Source organism: Cygnus olor, chromosome 6 (assembly GCF_009769625.2).
Source record: "Cygnus olor isolate bCygOlo1 chromosome 6, bCygOlo1.pri.v2, whole genome shotgun sequence".
Classification (NCBI taxonomy): domain Eukaryota; kingdom Metazoa; phylum Chordata; class Aves; order Anseriformes; family Anatidae; genus Cygnus; species Cygnus olor.
Genome location: NC_049174.1, coordinates 32,821,942 through 32,836,771, shown reverse-complemented (window position 1 = coordinate 32,836,771; position 14,830 = coordinate 32,821,942). Strand labels below are relative to the sequence as shown.

Genomic DNA, 14,830 nt, shown 5'->3' with positions numbered 1-14,830 from the left:
GTTTTTTATAGACAAATATAGAAACACTGTCTATAAGGAGGTAAAGTTTTTCATAACGTTTTCACAAGATAGTACTGGGGGGAAGATGCCTGCTGAATGGTAACGTGACCTCATGTGTCTTGAGAATTTCTTTCTTCCTGCATCTAAGATTTGGAAAAAAGGCATGAGTAAGCTGACTGCAGTAACTGTAAGTTTAGCAGGTAGCTGTATAACTATTGTGTGCTAGGCCATTGCACTGATGCAGGGTAAGAACTTGTCTGAAAGAGGACATCGTAAGAGGTGCTGATGGAAAGCCTTAACCTCACAAACTGAGCCTGTGGTTGTAGGGCAACGCAAGACCCTTGTGTTTTGGCCACGGATTCTCAATGACCGAGCTTCTGAAGAGATGAATATGGATGCAGAGTGCAGAACAAAATCCTAACACTTTGCCTCCATGTGAAATTAGATATTAATAGCTTTCACTATGAAACATGTTTTTAATGGGAAGTGCAGCAAAGAGCATGTACTGGTAAGGAATAATCTAAAAGCATGGGTTTTTCTGCTTCAGTAAAAATAAAATCCTTAACTTGTCCTATAGATAACCTTTTAATGACAGACAAAACTAATTAAGACAGTAGCTTGTTAAGAAAAATATGTCAGCATGGAAGTAATCTTAGTATATCAAAATATTGTTTTTGCAGCATGATTAAACAGGAGAAGGTATTCTGCTTTGGGGACTTTAAGAAAGGAAGGTGAATGCAAGCATCCCCTAGATACTGATCCTCTGAGTTTGGAAGAGCTCTGAACACCCATATTACTAACTCAGAACACTAATAGCATACATTTTGTATTGAAGAGGATGTTCAATTCTTTTAACACTCTTGTAAAATACTAAGAGCCACTGACAAAATTTTCCTCGTGAACCCTGGTTCTTGAGAAGATTGCTTCAGCTGCCTTTCTCACAGACATTTGCCAGTTACTGGTGGGGCTGGATGTTAAAGCGGATGCTTATTGCAGCCTCATACCGATCCTCTGAATTCCAGGTAAATGCATGCCTTTGGTTTAAGCAGCAAATATTCAAGATGTCCATGTGTGCTTTCTGTCAGCTGTCTTGACCTCATAAACTGAAGACATGACCATGTAGTGTCATGGAGTTTACCTGCAAAGTTGATCACCAATTTCATGTATGGCTGTTTGTCTTCTTCACTAACATTAGTACTTTAAGTGTAGTTCAACTTAAGCTCAAGATTAGGCTCACCTAGGTAATAGGCAGATGCCCTTTACTGGATTTATTTGTCAGTCTGGCTTTTGCCTGGGGAATTAAATTTTGAAATAATCAATACCTTGATTTCAGACTGATGTTTTCCTGATTCTGTAAATGAGATAATTCTTGAGGTGATGTTACGTGACCACTGTTTGTGGTTTTGATTTTGCTTCCTAGAAAGGTGATGTATCTGGTTAGTGGCAATGACAGCAATAAGTCATTTCAGACCACAATTTATTACTCGGCCTCGTAGATAAAATACTGGATTTTTTTCTGCTGTGAAATAATGGCAAGGAGCTCTGTTCAAACATCAAATTGGCTTCAAAATGTTATTCTTAGTTGAAACTGGAGAAACGCAGATTTGCCTAAGCATCTGGTTGACAGTTGAACATCAGAAAATCTGTGTTATTACTTCAGACAGTTAATATTTAAGTCATTTTTAAGATACACTTAATGTTTGTTTGGAAATGCCTGAATGCTAACACAGCTTAATCGTGATTCACCTTACCTTTTAAATTATTTATTTTGTTTGCTGAAATTAAAATTCCATTGAAGTTGACGCTATTTGAGCTTTGAGAAGCTGGCCTCATTCACAGAGCAGATCTTGCTGATGTCCTTGGGGAAAATCATTTAAGATGCCCTAAGAGGGTTTAAGTTGCCTGGGGTTTCTTGAAGGTGTCTTGCTTCCCTGGTTCAGGTTTTAAACAGAAAGCTTTCTTTTTCTTTCTCCAGGTAGTGTTTCCTTGTAAATGACAGGAGTACAAATTTTCATAATTTTGTTAGAATTTTCAGACACGTCATGAGTAATTAGAAAAGTTTTAAATTACAGTTTTGTCCCAGCCTTGTTGAGCTGTACTAGCTGAAAGGACAGCTCAGGATGTGCCTGAGCTTATCTGAAAGTTTTTAATTTAACATGAAGAGATCAATGTTTAAAGATTCTGTATTGAAGCAAATTCTGGTCACCGTATAACTGCGCTCAGTAAAACAGCTTGAGTAAAGCAGGTGGATCTCGTGCCAGTTGCTGTTCAGCTCTTGCATCATCCCCAGAAAATTACCAAAGCTGTGATTTGACTGTGTGAATTTGAACGACTTCATAAATACACACAAATACTTTCATTGCTCCAGTAATAATTGTGATGTGTTTTGGATTTAATTTTCACTGTCATTAAGTGTTACATTGGCAGAACTGTCATTGAGAACTTAGTTTCTCTCTCTTTACTTGACCATGTTTGAAAGCATTTTGCATATATTAGCATATGCTGTGCCCATTAAAGTGACAAGGGTAATTTCTGTATTAAAATTGGCCTGTGTGCGTGCCAGCCACTGTTTGATCCAATGCAAATACTGCTCTTTGAGAAGCTCTCCTCGGTCTGGGTGAGGGTCCCTGTAGAGCCGTGTCCTTCTCAAAGCCAGTCTTTTCTTCTCTTTTGGGTCTACTGAGATTGCGAAGCTTGAGTTTGAGGTTCCAGTTAATCATCTAATTTGTCAAAACACACAATCAGCCAGAGGCCGCTGGCTTTGACTTTATCTAGTTGTCTTTTATAGACAGAGTGATAGAAGAAACAATTATATCATTAGCATGTAACTGATTTTATTGCTGTAAGGCTGCATAAATATGAATTCATGGATTGGGTTACTGAAGGATACTTCAAAGTGGTTTTCAGCATGCCTTTTTTTGTTTTCTGGCATAATGAGACATGGTTTAGACCACATTATTTTGTTTAAGGCATGGCAAAGCACATTCCTGAAGTGGGAGAGTGCTGGGAAAAGTCCAACAGTTTATAATTTTTCCAAGAAAATTGTTATGGTATCACTTTTTTCTTTAAATAAACAAGGAATTCTCTGTTACTTCCTTCCCTGCTTCTCTCCTCTTAACAAAACTAGTAGGTACGCTGAAGTTTACAGGGACTCACGTTTCTGAAATCTAAAATCTAAGTGGTGATTATTGTCTATCAGTAAATCCAGACCATTTTTATGTCGACATTTGAGAACGTGTGTAGGGAAGAATGCATTTCTTTTATCTGTCTCTTGCTGGGAGTCCAAGCAGAAGGCCCCTGCGGGGCTTGCATTGATGCTCGGCATCTGCCAGGAGCGGGCAGCTCTTGCTGCTGGCTATTTGCAGGTGGCTCGAGAGCCAACTGTTGCACGCCACTGAGCGACCTGTTGCTCTGTAAGTACACATCATCCGCTTTACCTTGTACTGCAGGCACATCTTTTGTACAAAGATGACCTTGGCAGACTTTATCTAATGTGTCCTTTAACTATGAAATAGGCTTTTTCCTTCCAGAATTATGAAAAATGGATGTTCATCTGAAATTACTTTCATAATTGGTTTATTTTTCACTGCTGCAATGTAAGCTAATGTGATTGAATAGGTGCACAAGAGCTTTTAATAAGAGATCAAGGATATACACATGTAAAGTGGAGTAGCTGATTTCACAGCAGTGTTGCAAGTATTACAGGTATTGCTCATCTTTCAGCATATATGCTCAGTATCGATCAATTATTAAGTTCTGCGCTGCAAACCATATTTCTGTCCTTTTAGTAGCCTTTTCAGTTCCTTCTATTGGACCTTTCTTCAAAATGCATTTAAGAAAGCGTTACCTGTCTTGTAAGGTTAGCTTAGTTTTACTGCTCTCACTTTGAGACTTTTTCTTGTTGGGCACCCACAGACTTGTGTGTGGGGTTTCTGTGCACGGTATCCCAGAATGGAAATTTGGAGGCACAAATACAGGAAATATGTGGCTTACACATGTATGTTTTCCCTCATACAGAAAGCATCAATATGTACCTGGTGGTTTGCTGTATATTTTGACCTATTCTGATTGTTTCCTGGGTATAAAGCACTTGGCAGTACTGCTCTGCAATCAAAGTGCCTGGTGCTGGGTGTTGATGCACGCAGTTAATACCCGTGGGAGTTGGCGGTGCTACTGTCCTGCTGCACCCACGGATGCATACAGCATGTCACTATTCAGTTTGTTTGCTTTCCTGTAAAACGATGTGAGAAGAAATTCTATCAGCTTACTTGGTAGAGGAAAGCGAAGATGGGATGCGGGACAAAACTCTGCTGCAGGGACCTGATCCAAGTGTGAGCTGCCTCTGGTCTCGAAACGGAGCCGGTCCCCAGCCTGCATGACTGAGCATTATTCATGAGCCTTAATAAAAGGATACTGGTAGTCTTGAGGGTGCTAAAGGGAATGACAGGAAGCAACAAGAGCAGTTTAAAGAGTAAAGAAAGGGAATCTTTCTGAACAATTTTGATTCTCTTTGAGCAGAGGGTCATTGTAGATTTGCTAGCGTGTGTGGCAGAATACTTGAAAGCATTGAACTACTACATAAATGGAAAAAGTCAGGAGAAAAAAAGTGAGTCAAACAGAATGAAATCACTTATTTCTTGTCCACCAAGAAAAAAAAAAGGATGATTTTTCCAAGGTATATTCCAGTGCTTAATTAGAACAGGACTTGAAGACAGCAGGAAGGTTACAGAGCATGCAGTAAGTGACACTCAGAGAGAAAAGACATGGTATTTGTAAGTGCAGTCTGGTAAGCAAAACAGAAGTTCTGACGCTGTGGGCTTTCTGGATGGATTAAAAACATCACACTATATAACACCCTAAAAAAAGTGATTACAAAGAACACCAGGAATGTGTTATGATGATCTGGGAACAAAGGAGTGGAAAACAGAGGTAAGAGGTCAACCAGTAATGAAGCAAAATCAGATATCCTCTTTGATTTGTAAGTGTAAAACTGAGAAGCTTTGTAGAGAACGAGGAGAAAATCTTTCTAAACGTTGCCACAGCCAACCAGAGAGATGAGTGCATCACTGAGACATAGCAGACGGGAAGCTAGTAATGAAGAAAGCAGTAGGATCTAAGAGCTTGGCTTGTTGTCATATTAGTGTATTTGATTTTTTTGAGCTTTACACCCCTATTTTTCTTCAGTTGTGCATTTGGTCCTTTTTTTCTGAAGAAATGTATATACTCCTTTGATTTTATTTCCATAGAAATACAAGAGAAGGCTTAGTGGTTCGTTTATAGGATCTCTGGTTTGCAGGCCCAGTTGTCTACAGCCTTCATCACTCTTTAGCACATTCAGTGAAATTAAGTTTCAGAAGTTGCTAGTTCACTAACAGCATGTGGAAGGAGCAATTTGTATGAATGTTAATCGTGGAATTTAAGAGCGATTAGGGCTAAGGAAAGATCTGATACTTGTGAAAGGCATACATAGAAGGAACAGACACTAGAAGCAATGGCAGTCTGCTGCTCTTTGCTGCTGTTAGTTTACGGCTGAGTAATACTGGTTATGAAGAAATGTTTCCCCTGTTTTCAGCGTTATGTGAAACAAGGGTTCTGGCTTCATCCTGTGAGGGGACCATCATATAAATATCAGTTAGCACCCTCGCAGAGAGCCTCGGGGAATGAGATGGAAGGAGTGAGAATTCTTTCATGCTTTGATGCATTGGTTGGGAAAGTAAAAGTACTGTTGAGCACGATGCATTTTATATTAATAAACAAAGATCATTAGCTGAAGACAGAAGTGCTGCCAATCCTGAATCTTTCATGAGCAATAAATTCTCATTAAAAATCCTTTAGGGAAACGCATATCCTTTCAGAAGAATTTCCACAGCACATCATGTCCATGTGACAAATCTCTGGAGGAAAAAACGTGTACGAACAACCCATGATTGGGGGATTTGTTAGCTTAACTTTCAAGTCTTTTGCAGGAAGAAAGTATTTCTTGATTGTTTATGCCTTTATTTTTCTTGTTTTCAAGGTCTACTTGGGAGCAGGCTTATTTTTAAAAAAGAGAAAGAAATACTTTTCTTTCACTGGGAATGGCTGAACCGGGTCAGGTCTCACAGCCAGTTCTGTCTGAGTAACAACCCGGAGAGTTCCTCGTGTGTCAGGAGACAGCTTCTGACTTCCAAATGTTTAATTTTTGAAACAATTAACACCAGTAAAAAGTGTAAAAAGAAGGAATATAGATAGATAGTTCCATATGCTCTAAGGATCTAGTACTTCAAGCCATACCGAGTCCCCCACCCAGAAACACAAGAGCTGAGAATCCATCTTAGCTAGAGAACAGCTTCGTCCAACTTAAAAGCAGTCAACAACATGGGAAGTAAAAAGTTACGTGCTCACAGGATGAAACACGCCACGAGGAGCAGTTAAGCTGGGGAGAAGCAGCTCCAGGTTCCCTGCTGGTGTGCTCAGTTTTAAATCTAGAGCAGTGTGAATGAGATGCTGAGGAGAGGCAAGATGCAAAAAGTACCTTTACAAATAATGGTGCAAGATACAAAGAGGTAAAAGGCAGCAGCTAAGCCAGCACTCAGCTCTGGCCCAGTGCCTCTTTCATTGCCCTCTCTGCCTGCCTGCAGCGTAAAGCTAAAACTGGAGACTTCTAGCAGCCTGTCTTATTGTCTCATCCTCCCATTTAAAGAAATGGAGCTGCTGGACCACGAACTGCTGCAGAACGATGAGCTGGGTTAGTGATGCAGAAGGGGTAGCGTAAAACATGCTTTTCACACTGCCCCGTGCTGGATAAGGTTATAAGGATGATGCAGGGACTCTGAGCAGGCTGTCAGAAAGATGATATACACCGTTATTTTCTTTTTATTATGAAAAAGTGCTAACTGCAGCCCTTGTACTGTGAAAGAAGTCTCAGGAAGAATTTGTGTACAATTTTAGAGTGTTTCAGGGCTTTCATTAAACAGATGCTTTCATTTGCATAACAATTTAAACCATCACCTGGAAAGAAGAACAAGCAGTTATTCTCAAAGTGAAGTGTGGGGATCTATATGCAACTGCTTCCAATATTACACTTTAAAGTTTCTGTGGCTAAATTAATATTCCAAACTGACTTCTATTAGTCCTTTTCATCTCTTTTCCTATCTGCCTGAACACTGAGCTTTTCCACGATAAGTCTTTGAGAACTTGGCAGCTTGCCTAATCATACAAATTCGCTCTGTATGCTTCTTGGATTGCAACTTATGGGCAGAAATAATACAGCATTAAATGTGAGTATTACTGTTAATGTAACATTAAAATTGATAAATCAATCACTTATGTCAAGACATTCCAAAGTTGTAGCCACGCTGTTGAATTTTGCTAAATTGCTTTGCTATCTATTGTGTGGCAAGGATTATAGAAGAGAGATGATGAGGTTTATGGTTAACATATCACTTCTTATAAGAAAAAAATAACCGTGGGACAGATGCTGTGCTCATTTATTTGTAGTAGTGTGTTTTTGTAGTTTGTGGGATATACTAAATCAGCAGGTTTAAACGGGGAACAAATCTGGGCAGACTCTGGCCCTGCTAAAATCTTCATGTGCTTTTTGAGAAATGTGAGGTTTTCATAATGCTTGGAATATTTTACTTATAATGTGAAAAACTGTATGTTAGAAGTATGTCAGGGTTCAATACTGTACTGCTGTTTATTTCTTCTTGAAACTTGGGTGTTTGAAGCGTCATACTTGATGGTGCGTTAAAGTAACAGTGTGTAATTCCCTTGCCTGCTGCAGTTTACTGGTTTATGTTTGAGCTGCCTTTTAAAAACAAATCTTTAAGTATCTCTCACTGCTGTCCCTGGACTTCAGAAATGATTAGGAATTTTTTTCTCATTTTTTTTTGTTTCATAAATAAATTCTGAGTTTTCCCCCCCGTTTTCCTCCTCCTTTTGGTCTGGGATTCCAGGTGGAAGGTGTCAGAGGAATACATCTGAAAAAAATGCAGACAAATGCATTCTCTCTTACATGATGGTCACAAGTGAGATGCTCCAGGAGATCTGTGAAATGATCGCTTGGTGTAATGCGTAATCACCCCGCTGGTTTGGCATCACGCCACCCAGACATCAGTCTCTCATCCTATGAGTAAGCGTGTGTGCCATGAGGAAGGAATCACCTGCTCGCCTTTTCTTAATCCAGAAACTTCATTAATTGTGGCTGCTACTGTCTGTGTGTCCGGGCAGTGACCAGGTACTGGTGGCTCTGTTTGTTGTCATTCTCATTAGCAGCAGGTTACTAATGAGTGTTAGAGACTGCTATTTAAAAAGCTTTTACCCTTTGCTTCCGGGCTTTTCTACAACACCAAAGTTTTAAAACAAACAAACAAAAAAAAAAGCTCAAAACTTGAGAGGGGGAAAAAAAAAAAAAGGCACTTCGAAGTCCGTGTGTAGGTGTCCCTGGCTGTCTGATGCTGCTGGCCCAAACGCTTACAGGATTTGAGAGATGGCAGTGCTGTGGGGTCAGCACTGACAGTGGAAGGAGACTTCCCCCAGCATTAAAAAAAAAAAAAAAAGCTGTTTGAAATGTTGACTGAGATAACAGTGAATAATTAACGCGTGCAGGCTTGCACCCAGGATTCCCCTGTTGAAAGCAATGAACGCCAGAGCAGTAATAAGGATTGTCCGTTTGAGAGAAGATAGTTCTGCTGCAAGCGCAGCACTGCCAGCCCCACACGTGAGCTCAGCACCAGCGATGTGACCGTGCCTGGCTGGCCTCTGCTGCTGGACTGGGAGAGGAATTTGTCACGAAAACCAGCCCGTCGTTACTCGACATGGACTGCTGATAACCTTTCCTTTCCTTATTGCCTAGCAAAGGGGGCCTTTTGGCTCTTACCACAGCCCTGCCTCCTCCTGGTGTATCTGCTTCTCATGGTGCTCTTTGCTTCTCACTGCTAACCCAGGTGCGTGACTGAGCCCCATGGCACCCCCTGGTCTCCCATGGGATTTTGTTGTATGTGGTCTCTTGGATGCTTCTGGAGGTAATTAGACGGTCTTTGAACCTGTTGCTCCAGATTTCACATACATTCAGATCTACTGGAAATTGGTGAGAGCCGCAGGGGGTGACTGATCTATATTTTAGATCACAGTTGTACACCCTGTGTTCCCCCCAACACACGCTGTCTCATCCCAAAGGAAATACACTTTAAGTAAGTTGCTGCCTGTTCGGCTTGTCTGGATTTGGCAGTAACCTGTCCCGTGGAAGAGAGCTTTAATGTAAATGATGTTTTCTGTATGCTTATCTCTTACTGAGAAATAAATGAGCAATAAATGGGAGGCTGTGCCTTGCTGGTGGCTCATCCTATCTATTCTGCTTCTCCTTGACAGCATTGCTCTGTCTGTTGTAGTAACCACAGTCTGCAATTATTATAAAAATAATTAAATAAAGCTCGTACTTTGCTCAGCGTTAAATTCTCAATTAATAGTTCTTTGCAAGACGACTTTTTATTGCCAGATCTAGCTAAACTGTTGTGATGCTAAACAGCTTCAAAAAGAACACAGCGCTGACATTTAGAGCAGGCCAAATACACCCTTTATGCCTGATCTTCAGCAGCAAGGACGTTTGTGGCATCGCCAAGCACTGGAGGAGGCACGGCAGCTCTCCATGCCACCCACGGCTGTCCCCTTGTCAGGTCCCACCAGGCAAGGGACTCAAGACCGGACAGCACCGTGCCGGAGTGGGACTTGGTGGGCTTGGTGCTGGGGTTTCTGGTGCCTTGGGAAACCAGGGTCATGGCTACGACTGGCTGCTTGGGGGAGAAAATTACTGAGAACTAATTCTAGGTGATAAATAGGGAGTCATTTCAGGGTGTAATGATTAGGGACACTTTACAATTCAGCTTCTGAGTTTTTCTCGTTTTGCTGACTTTTGTATGATGAAATATATTTTTTCCTATTGTGAACTAAGTGTTTATTCACTTTCTGAATCTCCATAGTGTAGAGTAGGAAACTCTTGGTAATTTCTCTGCTCCAAAGTGGTCTGCAGAAGTCACCAAAGCACTCACTGGAATATAGCGCGGTCACTGTGGTTGGACACGAGCGCTAAAAATAAAACAAATTGTAAGAGCAACATTTTCAAGCTTGACTTTTTCCGTAGGTCAAGCGATTGTTTTCCATCTTTGCAAATAGTGAAAGCTGTGAGATGAAAGGAGAAGCCAGGGTTTATTTTCTGGTGCAGAACTGACCACTTCTAAGGGAAATTGCTGCTGAGTGAAAGTTTCCAAGAAAGGATGAAACATGAAGAAAACACTTTCCTGTTCATGAAATAAATCGGAGAATAAAGAAACAATTAAGTTAGTAACTTGGGAACTGTCATACCTATTAAATCTTGTCCTCCTTCACTCCATGTGTAGGAATGTAATAATTTATAAGGCATAAGGTGAAAAATCTGCCTGCGTTAATGTTGAAAATGCAAGATGATGATACGTGCTGGTGTGTAGTGGCCTTGCTGATGTGTGATTAAAGCACGGATGAACAACATCAGGGTTTGGTGTAACCATCCTCTTCTCAGTGGATCTTGGCAATTAAGATTCAGTGAAGCATTAACTTGAGTTTCAGGTGATGTCATGAGGAAATTCTGCATTCTTGTAGAGCTTTGAATTTGTTCTTTTTCATTATTAACACTGTAAAATTATTTTTCTTCATTAAAACTGTAGAATCATTATCTACCACTGAAAATCTATTCTGAGTCTGTAGGGCTGAGGTCTTGGCAAATAGTTCTAATTCAGCACGTCATAATGGAGCCTTTAGTTTATGCCTTTATCAAGAAGCTATTTTAAGAAATACCTTTCCTGTGTGAGATGGAGAAGCAACACCATATATATCTATGAGCTGCTGACTTTGAGGTTTCAAAATACGAATGAAAATCTTACTCTAACATTTGGGAAGTTGAACTTTGCTGCTAGAGGTTTTTGTTTGTCTCAGCAATGTAAAACACACACAAAGAAGAACTGAAAGAACAAGGCAGTCTTTCCTGCATCCAGTACCGCTTTTATCGCCTTGTTGGATCTGAGGATATCGGTTACCAGATGAGGAACTGGCTCAGCATTTGGTCAAATTTACGTGGTAGGTGGGGGTCTGCAATTGCATCTTGTCTTTCTTTATCCCTGTGGACCTTCGAGAAGTTCAAAGGACGCAGTTCTGCAGTAAAAACCTGAGCTGGGCCGGGTGGCTGCCACTGGTGGTAGGAGACAGCGCTTTTGTCTGGTGGCTGATGGAGTCTCGCTGGTGGGGAAGAGAGAAGGAGAAACGTCGGTTTGAGGAGAGTTTAGCATGTGCAGGATTATTTAAAACGCTCATGTTTTTCTTGGACTAAATGGGCTTTCCTCAAACTGTTGTTTTTTTAGAACAAGCTACTGCAAAATCTAGTGGTGATACCGAGACTTGAAATGTATCTTTCTTACATCCACACACTGAACACTCGCGTGCTTGCTTCCATCTGGAAAGGATATAATTGCATCCTTGTTTGGCTCCTTTAATTATCTCTTTGCAAAGGCCTCGGCTGGGAGTTTTGCCACTTACAATGCAAGTATTCAAACTTAAGAGCATAAACTACTTTCAAAGAACATTTTTGTAAACCTTTTATCATTTGGTAGTTTATCCAAAGCAAACATGAGAAGTTCTCAATGAACATGTTTTAGATTTTTTAAATCCTCAGAAGGATTCTGTTTTCTTGTAGGTTGGCTGTAGTTGCTAATTAACTTTGTTAATTAATCATGCTATAGGGATGAAACATGCTTGATTAAAAATAAATAAAGCCATATAGCCACAAAGCAACACTACAGATTTTTTTCCTATTTAGAAGCAAAGATTAAAAAAACAAGATTAACGTTGAAGCTGCATGTCAAATGTTCTTTGCATCCGAAAGGCTAAAGTAGCTGAAAGCTTATTTTTGCAGCTCAGTCATAGTAAAAGTGCTTGTCCAATTGTAACGCTGGTTAAAAAAAAAAAGGAAATGAAAACTCTCACTGTGCTGAGGACGAGCTGGGTGACTTGGTCGTGCTTGCACACGAAGGTCCCACTTCTTCTCCCTGTCTCGTAGCTTACACAAAAACTTCCAGTGCTGCAAATTGGTGCTAAACGCTGTTGGCTCACGGCAGGATTTCGACCACATTTCTCACCCATGGTACTGGTGCGTATTTACACAGAGGTAATGGGAAGCGGCTCACTGCGGGCAATGTCCCAAATGAAACTGGATGGGGTTACCCAAGGGATTACCGTGGTCTGGGGGCGCTCGGAGCATCCTGTGTAGATGAGGACAACCATCTGCGTGGGGCTGGTGGCCCATGCCCAGCTCCTTCACCCGGAGGAAGGGAGAAGGCGCACTGGGACTCCTTTGAACAGGGAGCATGGAGCTTGCCTGTCTCTGTTTGCTTATTTTCAGATGCTGCTGCAACAGATAGCTCTTCTGCATCCCCTGTTGCAGGTTATTCCGTACATGATAATCTGGTTTATTTGTTGCTTTCTGTTGTTGAAAAGTCGTTCCCAATAGTAGGGGTGTTGTAGGTGCAGTATGGGAACGCCTGGCTCTGCCCTCCTTTGCTGGGAAAATTGTTCAGGAAGCCCTCTCTGACTCTTACCCTGTAAGAATGGTGAAAATTGGATCTCATTAAGAGCAGCTCTCTTTGCTGATGGAGCTTGAATAGAATTTAGCTTTATAAAAGCTACAGAATTCCAGAAATGTGTAAATAAATCTCTGTTAGAGGTAAAAAACGGAGACGGAAAAGCAGTTGTCCTCATTCAGGAGGAATAACTAAACCTATGCAGATTGGAAGTACATGGAAGACTGGTTTGCGGGTTTTTTTTGTTTGTTTGTTTCCCTACGTCTTTTCTCATAAAATATCTTCAGGCATTTGTTTTGCAATTAAAAAGTCAACTCCCCCTCAAAGGGTATACTAGCTTTTTCCACTAAAACACATTAGGGCACTGAACCAGCGCAAAAAAGGCAACTGGCTATTTCTAGCAGATGGACTGCATTCTTAAAATAGGTTTAACCAATTTTGTAATTTGTGATACTATGTGATAGTGCAACACTGACCAAGCAGGGAAGAGGGAGGGTTACATGTTTTAGAAGCAGTTTGTAGGATACTTGCGTTAAGGCTATCTGTCATATTCGTGCCACTCCTCCACTTTCAGTCATTTTTCACATGTTCAAAAAAGCATCTAAATATCATTCTGCACTAACACAAATGTAGCTTCCACAGGGTGGTGGCTGCGTTGTGTTTAGGTTTTGCCAATATTCATTTTTTTCAGCATTGTATGCATTTACAGATCACAATATTACCCATGCCTACTATTACTCTGACTGTTTGGGACCTCCTGAACAAGGAGGGATTTCCTTCCTGGTGGGTCTCCCACGCCATGGGGCAGAGCCGGGTGCTCCCAGCCCGGCATCCTGCTGGTAGTACATTTTCCATTTAAATGGAAAATTTCTATCTTGGTAATGGTTATATTCCATTTTACAAATCCTTTTGCCAGAAGTTTTCAAAGCTGGTCTTCGTAAAGAATTTATTCATCTGCAAATTTTATGTTTCGTTGTGTTCTGATAAATTCTTCACATGCTAGTAAATTCCTCTGACATTTCTGCAGGGTGCTTTTCTTTCAAAAATAGGTGTTCTTTAAAAATAGCCAGCTTGGAAAAGTGTCTTCGTTTTTCTTAAATCCATTTTAAATTGTGAGAGGTTGCTTAAGTCCCAGCTGTTCCACAAGGTATTTTCTGTTTTGCTGAGCTTCCAAAGTAAATTCCTCTCCTCCTTTCCCCCCCCTGCAGTGGCAGGTTCTGCGCCGCTTTGCAGTGTCTGGGTTTTGTAGTTCACATACTTGGTACGTGCTGCATTCTCCCAGTCCATACACTGTGAAAATCTCTCCCTTTCTACATATACTAAAAACATAATTCCATTCTTTTCTTACAACTTTTCAGAAGAAATTGCGTTGTGATTGCCAAATTCTTAATTAAGCAAGTTAGTTGCTATATGAGTCAAGAGGAAGATTTGGGTAAGGGCCTTATACCAAAAAAAGGTTAATAAAAAGAATAAAATTGCAAAATATGTACAGTATGTTTAGGAATTGAACTTTTTTTTTTATATAATTTTATGCATACATTTACTGATAATTTATCAGTCTTCTAGCTTGTGGTAATGTAGTGCAGAAAAGGCTGATGTGCAAGGCTGCAGGAAAACAAATCACACGGCCTGATTTGCATGGTGTGCTTCCATACCAGCGGCGTGATGAGCTGTTTTGGTGTTTGAGCAGAGCAAATGATGATGAGATGCTGTTGATTTATTGTCAGTTCTGTCAGACTGCCACAAAATGAAACAATAACACAGCCGCTAAATACCTCAAAGAAATATGGCAGAGCTCTGCCAGGAGGGTTACCCAAGCGACGTGTAGGAACGCCACCGTAACGTGGACGTGGTGCGTCCTCTCTGCCAGTGACAAATGAAATGCTATTCACACGCTTTTCTTTCCATAGGGAGAAGCTGTCTGTGGCTCGGCTGCAGCGAGAAGTTGCACAAAGTAAGAGTGAAGGAACCATGGTAAGCTGCGGCAACCGTCTGCTTTGCGATTCTTACTTTACTGCTTCTGTTCAGGCCTTAGGTCCATTTTGTCTTGCTGAAGATGAACACCCGAGTAGTAAGGCAGTCGTGGCTGTAACAATGGGTGCAAACCATGCATTCATACCTCTGAGGAAACTCAAGGCTCTACCTTGTCTTCTGGGGAAAGCTATGGTAGCGAAAAGCTGTTTCCATTTCCCTGCTGATGGTGCTTACTGGATTGGGAAGCAAGGCAAGCAAGACCATGAGCACAG

At 40.9% G+C, this 14,830-nt stretch overlaps 1 protein-coding gene across 12 annotated transcripts in view; it reads left to right on the top strand.

Moving 5' to 3' along the window:
• Positions 1-14,830, top strand: part of NCKAP5 (NCK associated protein 5) — a 436,628-nt gene that overhangs the window by 211,433 nt on the left and 210,365 nt on the right. For 11 of the 12 annotated variants that reach the window (XM_040560984.1, XM_040560986.1, XM_040560985.1 and 8 more), the window contains one exon: positions 14,495-14,558. In XM_040560984.1, coding sequence (XP_040416918.1) covers positions 14,495-14,558 — 64 coding nt within the window. Of the gene's footprint in view, positions 1-10,645; positions 11,089-14,494; positions 14,559-14,830 lie in introns of those variants that run through there. The other variant, XM_040560993.1, reaches the window with a different exon arrangement.